Consider the following 16,550-nt stretch of genomic DNA (forward strand, 5'->3'; position numbering starts at 1 on the left):
GAGCTCGGCTGCCCTGCAGCACCTTCAGCAGTGCCGAGGGGCACTCACAGCCTCTGCCCAAGCCCCAGCACCCTCCTGGCGCCGTCACGAGTGCAAAACATTTCCCTGCACCGCCAGTCCCAGTGTTAATAGCTTGTTCTCTACATAGATATGTGTAACTGTAACCACAAAAGTGGTTAGGAGCTGTGATCTAAAGCTTGGGAGGAGGTCTGGTTTCTATTTTGGACCAGCGTAATGCGTAGTTCTATTTATATCCCTCTTCTTAACTATAAAACACTAGAGTACTTTATACACTGTCATCCATGTATACCTTTCTGCTCGATGGAATATACTGTGATTAGGGGTGATGAAACTTGAAACTTAAAACCGCCAGCAAACTAAATGCACTGAGTTAGGCTTGTGGGGCCAAGGGAGAGTGCGCAGGGGGCTGGGGCATGTCAGCAGGGCACAGGCAGCCACTGGGACACGCAGCCGTGGGGCACACAGCCGTGAGGCACACACAGCTATGGGACACACACACAGTCCCCCGGGGACACGCAGCCGTGGGGCACACAGACGTGGGGCACAGGCAGCCGTGGGGCACAGGCAGTCCCACTCACAGGCAGCCGTGAGGCGATCGCAGCCCGGCCCGGCCCCGGGGCTCCCATTGGCGGCGGTGGCGGTGGGCGGGGAGCGGCAGCGGGCCCGGCCCTGCAGCGGAGCAGAGCGGAGCCCGACGCGGCCCGCGGGAGCGCAGCCGGGGCCGGCCGGCAGGTACGGGGCGAGCCGGGGGTTTTCCGCTGCCGGGCCTTAGCGGGGGACAGAGCGGCGGGGTTGGGGGGCGTGCGCGCCGCCGGGCTCGGCCCGGGGTCCCGCGGTGTGCGCTGCCCGTCCCGGAGTCCCGCGGTGTGCGCTGCCCGTCTCGGGGTTCCCCGGTATGTGCTGCCCGTCCCCCGGTGTGTGCCGCTCATCCCGGGGTCCCCCGGTGTGTGCGCAGCCTGCGGCCCGAGAGCCGCTCCGGAGGGGCGGGTGTGCTGGTTTTTTGGGGGAGGGCGTGCTGGGTTTTTTAGAGGGACTCTTTGAGTTGCCAACTTTGCCCGTGTAACAAACCCCGGACGCGCTCCCGCTGTGGAGCTGTAAGCGGGACCCCGCTTGGGCCGTGCGCCTGTTCCAAAGGGGCACGTGAGCTCCCGGGCGCTGGAAGCGACAGGGAGGGACAATTGTCCCTTCCCTCGGTGGTTCCCCTCGGCAGCCAGCCCGAGTGTGTCGCTGGTCACGAGTCCGGAGAGCGGCGGAGCGGGAGGTGCGGCCGGAGTGCCTCGGGATGAGTGCGGGACAGGGAGCGGGGGACGGACGGGGTAAGGCTCTGCCTTGAGTTTCGTGGTTTTCCCCCTTCCTCCCTCCCTTCCTTCCTTCCCTTGCTCTGCTGCTTGGGCGCCTCTGAGCTTGGCTGGCACTTGCGAGAGCCACAACGGAGCTCAGGCTGCCAGCAGCTGGGTTGGGCAGCATCGGTCTGAGCTCAGAGCCGCTGCCCGCCGGCCCCTCGCTCTGGCCCTGTGCTGAGCAGCCGTGGCGAGAAGCTTGGCAGCTCAGTCAGTCCCTGTCCCACTGGGACTGTGACATTCTTAAAGGCCCGATGTGACAGCCAGTCCCAAAATGTACGTGTGCTGAATTGGGTTCCTTGTAAGCATGGCAGGAAGGGGGTTACCAGAGCCTGCTCTCCTTGCTCCAGCGCTTACAGCATGCCGGGAAAGAGGGAGAAGCAAGCTGAAATGCCTTCAGGCAGGAAAAGGAGAGGAACTTTGTTCTTCTTCCTCTAAATGCCTGCTCAGGCAGCTGCATCTTACTTGCTGTCCTTGGTGAGCAAGAGCTTATGCCAGCCCTAACTCCAGGAGAGATTTCTCAGAGCAAAGCAGAAAGAGGGAGTCAGGGAAAGCTGCAGAGAGATGCGGCTCGGGGCATTTTCTGCTGGCAGCCCTCAGCAGTCAGATCTGGGTGTCATGGACCATCCCATGTGTGGTATGCATGAGGTATGCAGTGGACACCAGGGCTGTCAGTTCTGCCTGATGGCAGGAGCAGAGGGATCAGGTAGAACAGCTCTCTGCATCGGTACACCTAAGCCTTAGGTACATACAGACTTGAAAAACATACCCCAGACTTGCTGACCCGCGAGCTGAAGTTGAAATGCTGTGCCTGGCAGGCACCAACATGGCTGTTTATAATCACAAGTGAACAAGCCCTCATTGTTAAGTGTTGTGGCGTGCTTACTTCTGGAGGGGAGTGCCAAGATGTGTTTTTTTTTTTCTTTGAACATCAGTCATATTCACTGTATAGTACTTGATCACATGCAGAACCAGCAGATCTTGATGAAAAAAAACAACCCCAGAATTTGCCATGCCAGAAACTTTTGTGAAAAGCAGTGTGCCAGAAAAGCACATCTGACCACCCTAATTTCAGCTGGGTGAACTGCTGCTGCTGCATGTGGTACATGGGCATATGTAGCACTTGCTAATAAGCACTGTGACCATGCTGACCTGACACAGCAAACTTAAGCAAACAGGAAAAAAAATATTTACCAAAATGAATAAACTGGATTAGACTTCATACCCTCACTTTGTTCCAAAGGGAGAGGCTCTCATCTCCCAGGAAAGGAGACCATAGTAACACTCAGCAGCAATCTTTATTTACCAGATTCACAAAGGGCTTGCATTCCAAAACCGAACTGTGGATTATTTGCAGTGAGTCACAGTATTAACATGAAATTGGGTTTTATGTGGTCAGTCAAGCCAAGCACTGTGTGGAACTCAGGGCAGGATGGATCTGGCTTGTGGTGGGATGTGATGAGTCAGATCCCCAGATGGCTGTTGCTCCCCCCCACCTGAACAGGGATAACACAGAGGGATAGAGTGAGTTGTCCAAACCTAAAGGTAGGCACTCTTAAGTCCCAGTCCTACTTTTTTTTTTTTACTTTTTATTATGTCTATGTGCTGTTCTCCAGTCACTTATGCCTGAGGGAGGAGAGAGATGGGAGGAAAACATTCTGCTTTTGCATCCCACAAAAACTCCTTCAAGAAATACCCTGGGCTAGAGCAACCAACAATTTTAGTGACAGCAGGAGATTTTTCCCACGACTTTGTTGGCTTTTCTTAGGTTAACTCGTGGTATTTTAACTAGGTAGCAAACCAGAGGGTGGATGAGTAAGGACATACCTGCAGGTAGAAGTCTGATGTGTAATGAGAGCTCACCTTCAGTTTTTTTCACACTACAGGATTGTGTCCAGCCCTTCTGCTTTTGCTCCATGTAGTAAGTCCAAGAGCTTTCTGTGTAGGGGCCCAGGTCGGTGCAGCAGCTGAAGCTTTCACAGCAGCAGAGCTTACACTCCTCTTTGAAAAGGAGCTCGGGTTTCCTGGCTCTGTGCAGGCAAGGTCTTTATATTTGAAAAAATATTTTAGTTTCCACTGGAATCTGGTGTGCAGATATCCCTAGAAACAGAGTCATGTCAAGTACCATAAGTTCTTGAGAGGTTGGGCTATGCTTCTAAACTACATAAAAGAGGTAGGCTAAGAGCTCCATAGCCCAGAAACATGAGGGAAGGGAAACTGGTGGGACTGCTTTGGCTTTTATCCCATTTGGTGTTGCTGGTGCCAAAAGTTCTTGCCAGTATATTCTTGCATTCACAGTCTTTGCACACCAAGGATCCCAAGCTGTAATTCGAGTTTTTCCTTTATTGTTTTTGTGCTCATCTTGTTCTTTCACACAGAAACTCCTCAGCCAGGGATTTGAGGAGAGACCACATGCCAGGGTAGGTGGGAGTCTGGGTAACCCTGTTCAGGGAGTTTGGTGCACAGTTGTGGACAACAGTTTGCCCTGCCTGTTTGCTCTTTAGCCTCATTTGTGCATTTAAGAGGGAGAGGGTAAAAGCACATGGTGCTTATTGCAGCAGGACATCTCCTCTCCTTGCAGAGATCCACTCAGGCTGATGGAGCCACTCTGGGAATGGAGGCTCTCTCCTCTCTGATGACAAGGAGCAGATCCTTGGCCCAGCTGCTGCACGTCTGTGCCATGGCAGGTTGGCTGGGGAGTGCTTTCAGCCTCTGCTGCTGGAGGCAGCCCCTGGATCCCCCTCTGCGCCAGAGCACTCAGTAAATGTGAAGTGCCCACCCACATGAGTAGATGTGCCCAACAGAGCCCAGCTCCATCCAGTGCCCTCCAGGGCTTTGAGGCTCTGAGGATTCCCATCCTTCCCTGCAGCTCGAGGGGGACCTGAGCAAGGCAGCTCTCCAGGAGCACTCACCACTCAGTGCCTCTCAGAGAAAGCTGTTCCTGCAAGCTGAGTCACTCCATTTAGGTCTGCCATGGCTAAACCTGTGTCTTGGCCTTGTGCCTTTTCAGCCTAGGGAAGGAAGCTCTGGGAACTCAGAGGAATTGCCCAGTCTGTCTGCAGATGGGTCAGCTGAGAGGAGCAGGGTGTGCAGCAGCCTTCTGCAGCAGCTCTGTGGTTTCCTTCCAGCACAGCAATGGGGTGACTGGGGGTGAGGGGCAAGGGTAGAATGTCACACACACACAGAACAGGTATATTGCCATCCTCCACTTCTCTCCAGCCTCCTTGGCAGCAGGATGGGTACAGTGGGGGAAGGTTTCCCTCTGACTGCACGCCTATAGTTGAGGTTTATAGGTATTATATGGGTAGTCATAAGCTTTCTCAGCAGTTTCTATTCCAAATTTTTACATCACTACTCTCTACACTATTGTGATTTAGTTTTTCTCAGGATGTATCCCAGAAAGGAGTATCCCCAGATGGTGGGCTCCAGCTTCCGAAAGAAGAAAGAAGTCTCCCAGCTGGTGAATTCCAGATTCCCGATGTTGGTCCACCTTTTAATTGCAAGGACTATAAATCTCATAACAGTGATGTCCAGCTTCCCTTGGTCGAAACTATCAATCTCTGAGTTGATGTTCATCTTCCTTTCTCAAGCTGCTTTTCACTGTTTTGTTAAGGCGTCGAGATAAGCATGTTTCCTTTTATATATTCTAAAGCTATAGTTTCAAAGATCCTTACTACAAGCAATATTCTAAAATTATACTTCAAAAGAGTTTCAAAAAAACTCTTTAAGGCATAGCTACAAGCAAACGTTCCTGTCAAACAGCAACATCCTTAAAGCTCTAATCCAAATGCTCCTAAATCAACATAAGACTTATAAAAGTTAATTGCGATCAAAGGATAGGTTCAAAGGCCTTCTTCCATGCTTTACTCCCTCAGTTATTCATCTCAATTCATCTTTATAGCTGTCCCATGGTCGGTTTCCACACATATCACAATCACAGATACACACGTTGCCTGTATGTACCTGACACGAAACACAGCTTTGTATTTCACATTGGCAGGCTGATGACCCAGCAGTGGCTCAGGGTGGCAGAGGGTGCTGCTCAGTGACAGCAGAGCCACACACTCTGCTCCCAGAGTTACAGATAATCTCATTCCAGAGGGCTCAAGCTCAAAGGAATGAACTAATACAACTTCACAAACAGTGTGCAAAAAGACCATCACCCCATTGATTAGACAGGCCAGAAGTCCATCAAATGTTTCAATAACAGCAGGTGAACAGACAGGGACACAAGACAATCCCACCTGCAAAGGAGGACTAAGTCATCAATGACCCATACACATCCTGTAAGCACAAGCAGCATCTGACTCCTAAACCATGAAATTCTGAAAATCCTATCTGCTCTCCCCCTTCCCTCCAGCCTCCTTGGCAGCAGGGACTCTGGGCAAGGAGCACAGGGATACCAGTGGAGAGCAGCTCTGCATGAGTGCTCCCATCCACCATCAGCAGCAGCCAGGCTAACAACACACGGCCCAGTGATGTGCTTTAGCAATGTGCCCCCTGTTGACAGAGTGGCAAAACTATCCTTTGTCCCCCGAAAAAGGAAAGAAGCACAGAAGTTTCTCTCATCGATTAGGGAAAAGCCACCTCAAAGGAACCAGGGGACTTCACCTCAGACTTAAGGACACCCAATTGGACAGGAACCAAAAAGTCCAGCAAGGGCAATTTAGTAGGAAAAGAAGAGAACAAAAGAAACTAAGTGCTTTTGTCAGGTGTATTACCAGGAGCAAGATCTCTTGCACCTGGCTCGGTTTTTCTGCTTGTTATTTTGCCTTTTTTTAAACCTTTTTGTTTCCAACACTACCACAGAAGCCATCCTATTGATTTTTATGCCTCCAAGAGTAGCTGAGCTATCTTGGGTGTTATATAGGTGTCAGAGAGCTTATTAGACCTGGCTCGAGGGGGACACTATATCAATGTGCCTTGTGGTGGCTGAGGTACCTCCCTGCAGGAGGAAATGATTCACATTCCCATGGCCAGCTGGCCTTGGGCAGCACCCTCCAGCCTGCAAGGGGCAAGGAGGAAATCCACTGCCAGGGAGCACCTCCCTTACTGCAGACTGCCAAGAGCAAGCAGCTGCTTTCGCTTCAGGGCTGCCCTTACCTGGGCTTCCTGTTAGAACAAAACCAGAACACAATGTCAAACCCCCAGACTGTGTGAGAAGGAGGGTGCAGAGGTGTGGGACAGATGAGTGTGCTCCCTTCCCCTTCCTCTTCAGCAGAGCTCACTGTTTTCAGAATGATGTGTCCTGAATTTGGAAGCACCATCAATCCTGGGATAACAGAGGAAAGGCTTGGCTTGTGTGGCTTTATTCACATCATAGGGGCTTTCTAAATTTCTTTTTTTTAGCCTTTTTGTCATGCAGGGAAGACCAGCAGGAACAAGTGATACCACAGAGTTTGCTTTTGTTCCCACCTCAGCTCTGGCCCAGAATGGAGCTGTGGGGGGTGTGTGTCTGTAAGCAATCCTTGAGAAAGCAGGTGTGCACTCAGAAGCAGGAGCCTTGCTCTCAAGACCCTTTTGTGCAGATCTGTGGATTTGCATAAAGTCAGGTGCAGACCAAGCAGCTTTCTTTTCCAAGGGCACACAGGGAGACTGGTAAAAAGCACAACCAGGAAGACCTGGCTCTGCCTTCAGGGGCTTCCACTGCTGCAAATTGAACCATCCCAGTCCAGCCTGGGCTGTTGCAAAATGGGGTCAGAAAATTTGAAGATTTTATTTAGAAAGGTAACAAACCCAAGTGAGGAGTGCTCACAAGATCACGTGTAGCCTCAGCCTGCATCAGGAGCATCTCCCCTGTGCACCCACTGGCTGCTCACCTTCACCCTGGTGCAACGTCTGCAGTTTCACCACTTCCCTCTTTGTTTCCTCTCTTCAGAGCGGGCTGGCCATGGTGGACCATCTTGCAAACACGGAGATCAACAGCCAGCGCATCGCTGCTGTGGAGAACTGCTTTGGGGCTTCTGGGCAGCCCTTAGCCTTGCCGGGCAGGGTGCTCCTGGGAGAAGGGATTTTAACCAAAGAATGCCGCAAGAAGCCAAAGCCTCGCATCTTTTTCCTTTTCAACGACATCCTCGTCTACGGCAGCATCATCATCAACAAGAGGAAGTACAACTCCCAGCACATCATCCCCCTTGAAGATGTCACTTTGGAGACGCTGCCGGACACCTTGCAGATGAAGAACCGCTGGATGATCAAAACCTCCAAGAAGTCCTTTGTGGTGTCCGCAGCCTCCCTGACGGAGAGGAAGGAGTGGATCAGCCACCTGGAGGAGTGCATCAAGCACCTGCTGACCAAGACGGGCCGGCAGCCCTGCAGGGAGCCCGCGGCTCCCTGGATCCCAGACAAGGCCACGGACATCTGCATGCGCTGCACGCAGACCAAGTTCTCCACGCTCACCCGCAGGCACCACTGCCGCAAGTGCGGCTTCGTCGTGTGTGCCGACTGCTCCAGGCAGAGGTTCCTGATGCCCCGGCTGTCCCCCAAGCCCCTGAGGGTCTGCAACCTGTGCTACAGGCAGCTGCTGGCAGAGAAGAAGAAGGAGGCAGAGGTGGATCAGAGGCAGACGGAGCCGATCCCCTCTGCCGTGCAGGGCTACGAGCCCTCCAGCGGCGATGACAGCGACAAGTCTGACGATGAGAAAGCTGAGCAGTGGCCAGCAGACACAGAGTTTTATACCTCACAGGTATCCTGGTCATCTTTCCACAGCTGACCTCCCTGGGAGGTGGTGGTGTTTAGGCACTGGGAAGCCAACTTTGGCCTCCAAAGCGTGTCCTCCTCGATGTTTTCTCTGAAGGCCATGCCTGGGAAGGTGGGTCTTGGCCCCGTGTATGGTGTCAGAGCTGTGACAAGGTTTCCCCTCGGAGAATGTCTCATACGATCTGAGCACAGAGAGAACAGCTCCGTGAAGAGCATTGAGGACTGGGGCAGCACCCTGTGGATCAGTCTTGGCCAAATGAGCTCACCTTCAGTGCCTTATTCTTCCTCTCTGCTAAAACATCTCTCGTTTGAAATGTTTTGAAATTGGCTCTTGGGAGGAAAAGAAATCCCAGAGCTGAACATATTGGCCTGCTCACAGTTTGTTCCTCACAGCAAGGGCCACTCTGGATGTCACTTTCCATGAGCATTCTGAGATTCTCACTGCAAGCTTGCCAGCCTAAGAGAATAGCTGCTCATCCCTGCATGGTATGGCCAGCACTGGATTCCCTGTCTTCTCAAGGTTGGAAACACTAAGAGAATGGTACTTGGAATGCAGGGAGCTTGTGTGGGGCTCAGTGTGAGCACTGGAGCATCCAGCTCTCTCACATGGAAAGAGGCCATGCCAGTGGTACCGGACCAGGAGGAGGAAGGGGAGGGGAAAGGGACAGGGAAAATGACACTGAGCAGTGAAATATGGAGGGAGAGAGGTACTGCACTCACTCAACTAAGTGCAGAGCCCAGACCTCAAACACAGGCAGTTATACCAGATTACTAGAAACTTGAAAATCTCAAGCCTATCAGGTAAGAGGACAGCCCAGGGAAGACTTGTTAAAAGTCTGTAAAAGTCCAGGGAAAAGCCCCAAATTAAGATCCTGTGAAGTACAGCACTTCAACTTCCCCTTCCCTCCTGGGCTGCTGCCCAGGGCATCAGATTCTCACTTGTGGGCTCACCTCCTGCCTTATCAGTCTCACGAGTCCAAAGTTAAGGTCCTTTATGTACTTCAAGGATGGGAGCCAAAGACTTTACTTGAGATCAACTTTAAAGTTCAAATTCAGTTAGAAATAAACTGTGTTTATTCAAGTACTCTATCATAATGTAGTATGGGAGTAAATATAGAGGAAATCAGACAACAGCAATTGTTTTGCAGCAGACATTTCTACAAACTCCATTATTACTTTAGTGTATTTTTGTATTGTGTATTTTGCGGTCTGGAAAAGCAACATGGCTGGGAATACACTGCCAATGTTGTGAAATGTTTCCTTACCACGACCTGTTACCAGCAATGCATTGCTTGACAGGTGGCCATGTGTTTTTTTTTAATTTCAGTTCAAGATAATTATTCTTACACTCTTTTATAAACTGCTACTGTTCCAGTGAATTTGTATTACTTGACTGTGTGTGAATAAAGATACTGCCAACAGGAAGGAGCCAGGAAAACAGGACAATAAAGCGTGTTATTATTGAACAAGGGTCTTAACAGGAGATGGGATCCAGGCCTGGCCAGCCCAGCACGAGTGGTGACTGCTCAGCTGTGGGGAGACTGCTTTGGTTTCTGTTTACTGATTGAAGGTAAGGGCATCAAATCTGATGCTTCCTGTCTATTTATATCATGTTGTTGTCTGACAGGCTTTCCCCAAGTCTCCTGCAATCCCTGCAGTAGTCTGTATTAACTGGAACAGTATCTTTCCGGTGGGGACACAGCTCAGAGTGGGCCAGCAAACCTTATGACCTAAGCAGATGTTTTTGGGCTTTAAAGCAATAAGTACACTGAGTTCTGTTTTTTCCATCCCTCTCCAGACTCAGTTCCTAACTCTGCACAGCAGTGATTGTTTTTACAATGCCTCCCACCCACCAGAAGGGTGTACATGCTATGCAAACAGAAAATGACCTTAAAAATAAACAGCCATTAGAGTGGTTCACGAGCCAAAAATAGCCCAGCTGCTGAGTCTGCATCCAATCAGAAATGTACTGCAGTTTGGAACCTAATGCTTAGTTCAGTTAGAGATCAGCTTACTTTGTGTGTTTGAAGGTCTTGCCTAGCCAGCCCCAAAAGACCTATGAACTGCTTTTATGCTCCAGTGAGGGACAGGCACGCCTCTAAAGAATGCCTTCTTGGTGAGCAAAAGCTTTTCTCAATCACAGCAGGGAAAAAAAAATCAGAAAAACTGAACCACCAAAAACAACCCAGCCTCTTCTTCTGGTGCATGCTGCTGATGGCTTCTGGGGAAATGCACACATCTTCCACCAACTTCAAGCCCCAAGAAACAAAGCAATTCTTAAAATTTAATGCCTATGGTAAAAGGATCCTGGCCAGGAAAACATGGGGAAATTTAAACAAAGCCTCTCCTCCACTTCTGAACTTCTGTTGTGGAGCTCAGCACTGGATTAGAGCCTGGGGCTCCTGGCTTCTGGCCTGCTGAACACATGGGTTTTAAATCACAGGCTGTGTGCTGTTACAGTCAGCCTGGAGTTTTCCAGCCTGATTCTATCTCCAGTGCATTAATAGGGCATTTCCTGATAGTTTGTGCTCGCTCTATTTTAGCTCAATAAAGGCCTTAGCAGAGATTCATTCCAGTTTGCAGCCTCACGTGACCAGCCAGGAGGAGCAGCAGCTCCAGTGCTCACCTTGGGGAGCATTTGCAGGCTGGAGGGTTTGTGGGGTCACAGCCTTCTCCTGAAGGGCTCCAGACATGAACTGTGGGGATCATGTGCCAGAAGAGGTTCCTTGCTCAGCCCCTGCCTGAAGGTGTCACAGCCCAAAGGCACAGCAGGGTGAGGGTGTCCCCAGTGCGCACCATCCTCTTCTCTCCAGAGTTGGTTGTAAGGGGAGGAAGAGGATGGCACTGGTGCAGCAGCCAGTCAGGAAAGCTTAACAGAAGGTAATGGGGAGATTAGCTCTGCAAATAAACTGAAAGGATCAGAAAGGTTCAAGGAAGGCCGTGTGTTCTGCTGTCCCAAGGCCCAGCTCAGGCACACACCCGCTCCCAGCACGGTCCTGACTCAGCATTCACGAGCACTCAGGAAGGAGAAGTGAGCCAGCTGCTCCAATGGAATCTTGCTCCCAGTTTCTCAAACACTCAGTTTCTATCCAGGCTGGATTTCTGGCTCTGCCGCAGCTCACAGCCTCTTCCAGCTCACTGCTGCTGCAAGGCAGTTTCTCGTGTTCCTCACTCAGCCTGGGTTTTGGATTAGGAGGAGGAGCTGAGGAGTACACACGGTCCCAGCTGCTCCTGAGCTGCAAAGTGGTGTCTCCAGTGAAAAGCACAGGCTTCTGTTTCTCACCCTTTCTGCTGCAGGCCATGGACCTTTAAGAATGGAGCTGGCAGGAAGGAGATGTTGCACTGCTGTCCCACATGGTGGACACAAAACAACAAGAAACCTTTGCCAGGACCTGTGTGCTGGAGATGGTGTCCCGGGCCCCCAGAGGAGCACAGGCTGCACACCAGGGTGTACAGCACTGCAGGGCAATCCCAGCCAGCTCTCCTTTGTTACCTGTCACAGGCAGAACAACCCCAGAGCCATGCAGGTGCTTGGGAGGGAGCCTCTCCTGTCTGTGACCTGGCTCATAAAACCTCCAGACACAGCCAGTGCTGTGGTCCTGTGCTGCAGGAGGAGGAGAGAGGCAGGCAGGGAGGTGCTGTGAAGTGCTGGTGAACCCTGAGCAACACCAAAGCTGGCATCTGAGCAGGTTTTCTGTGAACCTCTTATGGAGAGGTTCACAGCCCAGAGTGAGCTACACAACCTGCCAGTCTGCTGCTGCAGGGAGGGGAGAGAAAGAGGAGGAGGGCAGCTAGAGAAAAGGTTTTACTCGGCTAGAGAAAAGGTTTTACTTTAGCAAAAAAGGTTTTATATATGTATATATATATCGTGCAGCACCTTCTTTTGCACACACCCTGGGCAGAGCACCTGCAGACTGTCCCTTGCAGCAAGGCTGAGCTTTGGCCAGCCTCTCCTCTTTTAAAATCGTAAACACAATGTGTTTGACAGCCTATGGAAAAAATGGATTTGAGAAGGAAAAAGCATTAACTCAAGGCCCGACAGCTCTCTTCCCCTCTAAAAGCAACAAGAAAAAAAATTCACATGTTTTTTATAGGAAGAGTTTAAAATAAGGTAAAACCAGAGCCTCAGTGGCTTCGCATAGAAAGGATTTCCAGAGTGCTTTCAGGAGTGCCCCTCACAGGCACCCTCAGATGGCTCAAACAGCTCCAACAGCGGGGTGAGAGCCACGGCCAACCCACAACCCAGAGCCACCAGCACCCAGGTCACAGCTCCCTGGCTTGTCAGAGCCTCTGACTTGATGAGTGCTCAGCAGCAAGTTCCAGCCAAACTAACCCGAGTCTCTAGATCCTGCCCAAAATGTCCTTTGCACGCCTGTTTCCTGCCTGAGCAGCCCCTACGAGCCAGCTGCTGTTCATAGTCCAAAGTCTCTCACACGCTCCGGTGGGGCTTTGCACACCCTGTGAGCTGCCTGCTCCCAGCGCCAGCCTCCCTGGGCGGCAGGGAGCCTCCCACCCCTGCGGGGCTGCCTCCTCCCTGGCACAGGCTGCTGTGGCTGGGCAGGATCCGGCCGCTCTCCCTGACTCCCAGCCACAGCTGTGTGTGCGGCCAGCCAGCAGAGGCAGCAGGGCTTGGGCACTGGCCCTGCTGCACAGGGCTCTGCAGCACAGAGCTCACACAGGGCACACGCCTTCCCCCAAACCTCAGCAGAGGTGCCTGCTGTCAGCACATCCATCCTGCGTTTGTTCACCCCAGCACCAGGCTGGAGGCAGACACAGCCTCAGCCCCTGTGTCTGTGCTGGTCCCACGGGCACTCGGGATGTCACACTGCAGCCATCTGTTTGCAAGGAAACAGCTCTAATGATGAGAGGCTCTGCAAAATCCACTGGCAAAGAGCTGTTAATCTGGGGAGGATGACAAATGGAGACTGTCACACTTGGCTACTTCAAGACTTAACAGTCCTGCTGCTGCTCCCCGTAATACCACATTTGGAGAGGTGTTACCTCCAGAAAAACAGGATCTGGAACGCAGCTGGTGTAGCCCTGGAGCAGGGGCAGCCCTTTCAGCACCCGCTGGAGCCTAAGGACAGCCCTCTGGAGCAGCAGCAAGTCAGCACCCCTCCCAGCAGCTGACAGCCTCCCTCTGTCCTCAGGGACTCAGCCAAAGCCCAGCCATGGCTGTGGCACAGAAGGGATCCAAAAGGATGTGTTTGTTGGTTGAGACCTTACAAGTCAGAGCTCCAGAGAGCTTCCCCCATTTCAGCACCCTCACCCTTCGGGAGACCCGTCTGGGCAGTGCAGGAAGAGTGGGGAGCCCCCAGCACAGGAAACGCTGCTCCCTTTGGGAAATGGGGGAGGGCCCTGTGCTGGAGGCTGGCAGAGGAGCTGGGCATTGCCCAAGCACGAGCAACACAGCACCCTGGACACAGACTTCGACAGGCTGCTCCAGGACAGATGTGGCTTTAACAGCTCTCTGGAGGCTCAGCACCTCCTGTCCAGCTCTGCCTCCCACTCAGAGCACTGAACTTTCTCCTCCTGCTCATCCTCCCCACCAGAATTTGCCTCTGGAGGCTGGATTTTCCTAGGGCCAGCTCATCCAGCCTCACTGGGACAAGGCTGCAAGCAGGGCCTCCTTCTCAGCTGTACCAGCCCTGCACAACAGGCTGTAACCTCTGTGAGCTGGAGAGTTCTTGGCTGCAGGTTTAGCAATGACACCAAGACAGGGGGAAAGAAGGAGCTTCTTTCATATATATATAAATATAAATAAATATATATATATGTATATATATATATAAAGAGAGATTCTGCAAAACAAAGCAATAGCATGACCATATCTTAATACAACCTCCACTTTGAAAGGGTGTGAATAAAGATTTCCCTCTTTAAAAATATGGCCTAGTACTTTGTGTTCTGGTAGCTGGAAGACATTTCCTCTATGGTGCAAGTAATAAAGGCGTTTGTTTTAATTTTAAGTTGATATTGCAGTTTTGAGGTCATGAAGTAACTGATTGCAACTGATGGACCTGGAGAGGTCAGGTCCTCTGCTTAATCACTGGTTTGTACATGGGAAAGCAGTGGAGAGAAAGGCTCCACTCCTGAGCAGAATAAAAGACACAAAGGCAAATGGGCAGGTCTTACCTGGCACAGGAAACCCCTTTTGTACAACACAGAAAATGCCACGCTTTTTTCAGTGTGATTGCTTTGGCAGCTCCTATGTTGTGTTTAGTAGCACATGTGTTGGCACAGCACTGCAGGAACTGGGAGAACATGAAAGCAGTCTGACTAACCCAAAGCCAGAGTTCACCTACCCCAAAACCATGAGGGACAGCATTGAAGAGGCACCTACAGAGCAATACTGCTGCTACTTCGGTCTCCTGTCAGCCTGGTGGGAAACTCGTGGAGGCAGTGGTTGGTGTGACCAGTCCTCACTCTCAATCTGCCTCTTCACTTGCTGAATACATTTTTGTTCTGGCACTTGGAGCATCCTGTGCCAATTAACTCCACAATTCCCTGTCCCACTGTGTGAACAAGCACTTCCCCTCACCTCTGCCAGTTCAGGGGGTGCACTCTGCCTTCTCCAGCACAGCATTGTTCCTCCTGTTCAGCTCTGTGCCAGTCACAGCTGTGACAAAATCTCCCCCATCAGTGCCCTTTCCAGGTGGAACAGTTTGAACCAGCCCATCTCTCTTTACACAGGTGCCCTCCTTCTCTGTGTACCCTTCTCTGTATCCCTCCAGCCCTGCAATGCCTTCTCTGGCTCCCAAAGGACAAACTTGGCCAGTGGACCAAGCAGGCTGCACAGACTATCCAAGATGTGGCAGCTACCTGAGTTTGTTCAATGACCTAACTACATTTACTCCTTGGTTTCCTTTCCCATCTGTCCTAACCTTCTTGTTGTCTTCTGACTCACTGCTGAGCACTGTCAGAAATCTGTCCAGTGACCTCAAGCTCCTTCCTGAGAGAAATCAGGTCAGCCCTGTGTGGTCAGGGTTCCCTCCTGGTGCCACTTACCAACACGCAGGGTTCTGCTGACTGCAGGCTCGTGGCAGTGTCTGCAGCTGCTGGCAGGCACTGGGCTGCTGTGGGAAGGTGCCTTTGCTGCCCAGTGAGGTTTTGATATCTTGCAGATAAAGCAGAGCATCCCCTCTATTCCTCCCCATGGCAGCACAGCACAGTGTGACCTTGTTTTCCTTTGCGGCCAGTCCACGCCAGGACGATCCTGTCCTTAGAACACAGCTGCAGCACAGAGCTGGGGCTCTTGGGCTAAGCCCAGCAGTGCCTGGGTTTAACTCAGGAGCACTGGGACTGCATCCTCTGGGCAGGGCTGGGAGATGGCGTGGCTGGAAACGGAGCTGCTGCAAAACACTGCAGCCACATCGTCAAACACTTGGCACGTGCAGCTTTCCATGAATATCTGAGGTTCCCAAAGACCAGCCAAGGCTAACCAAAGGAAAGGATGTGGGGCAGCTTTGAAGCTGGCTCTGTTGTTGGGGTGGGAGCAGCCAGTAGTTGGTTCATTGATTTCCTGATTGCTATCTGCAGACACTATCCAATTTTGGTCTATTGCATAACAGTACAGCACAGTTACTTTGGGCACAACACAAATACATACCTTTGGCACAAGGCAGCTCAATTTCTTAGCAGAGCAGAGCACTTTGAAGACGTAAAGCACTACAAGAGAGCTCCTTATTATCCTCGCTGGCACTTATCATTAGTGGCACAGTGTGAGGGCTGATCTTCACCCCGTACTCACCAGGGATGTGCTGGTCCCACGGGCCAGGTTGAGGACATGAAAGTCTGAAATTAGGATTAGACTCAGCGTCAGCACAGGCTCCTGCAGAGTTAAACTTCAGACAGCAGAAAGCCTCAAGTATGCAGGCGGCTGCCAGGCTGTTTGCTGTGGTTGTGGAACAAATGTTTCTATACACAGATTCCTGGAGAGAATGGCTGGGGAAAAGCATGCAAGCCCCTTTTATGGAAGCCAGCAAAATCAGATCCAGGAGCCTCCCTCACCAGCACCCTAGTTAGCCTTTTATTACTGACTTTGTTCCTGCACAAGGCATTAATAAACTGCAGTTTGATCAAAGTCTGCTGCATGAACTGTGGCTCACAGACAGGCACAGAGCAGGCAGCTGACTCCTACTGATACTTCAGCAAGTACTCTGCTACAATCTACTATTTTCTAGACCATTTTGCCCTATCCCCTGCTTTGTTGAGTAACTAAGCATTTGCTTTTGCACCCCGTCTCTCTCAAGCCTGAATATGACATTCAGCTGTTGTGTCTTTTGTATCCTTCACTGCTCTAAAAAAGAGCAAGTTTTTAACTTAGGATTTTGAAAGACTGGGCTTAAATTAAATTTAAAGCAGGGCTTAAAATTTACCTGGAAGAGCAAGGTAGAAAAGTGAGATGGCCCCCTCATTTTTTTCCTGAAAGAGGTGGATTTGTAGAACCAGAGAGGTTTGGGTAAATGCAGATAGCAGTCAAAAATCAGA

At 51.3% G+C, this 16,550-nt stretch overlaps 1 protein-coding gene across 4 annotated transcripts; it reads left to right on the forward strand.

The window, feature by feature from the left end:
- Positions 1–648: 648 nt before the first annotated feature.
- Positions 649–9,439, forward strand: PLEKHF1 (pleckstrin homology and FYVE domain containing 1). Of its 4 annotated transcripts, none has more exons than XM_041458814.1 (2): positions 649–753; positions 7,240–9,439. In XM_041458814.1, exon 2 carries the CDS (start codon positions 7,252–7,254, stop codon positions 8,071–8,073), a length of 822 nt encoding a protein of 273 aa, XP_041314748.1. In that variant the 5' UTR covers positions 649–753; positions 7,240–7,251; the 3' UTR covers positions 8,074–9,439. The 4 variants fall into 4 exon arrangements, with proteins under 4 accessions (XP_041314748.1, XP_041314750.1, XP_041314751.1 ...); XM_041458816.1 differs by having other exon boundaries at positions 684–754; positions 7,237–9,439; XM_041458817.1 differs by lacking the exon at positions 649–753 and adding an exon at positions 772–914.
- Positions 9,440–16,550: the final 7,111 nt, after the last annotated feature.

Source organism: Pyrgilauda ruficollis, unplaced genomic scaffold (assembly GCF_017590135.1).
Source record: "Pyrgilauda ruficollis isolate IOZ18807 unplaced genomic scaffold, ASM1759013v1 scaffold13, whole genome shotgun sequence".
In the NCBI taxonomy this organism is placed as follows: Eukaryota; Metazoa; Chordata; class Aves; order Passeriformes; family Passeridae; genus Pyrgilauda; species Pyrgilauda ruficollis.

Excerpts from the sequence above, each read along its gene's own strand:
- PLEKHF1 (XM_041458814.1), top strand. The coding sequence starts at position 7,252 with ATGGTGGACCATCTTGCAAACACGGAGATCAACAGCCAGCGCATCGCT.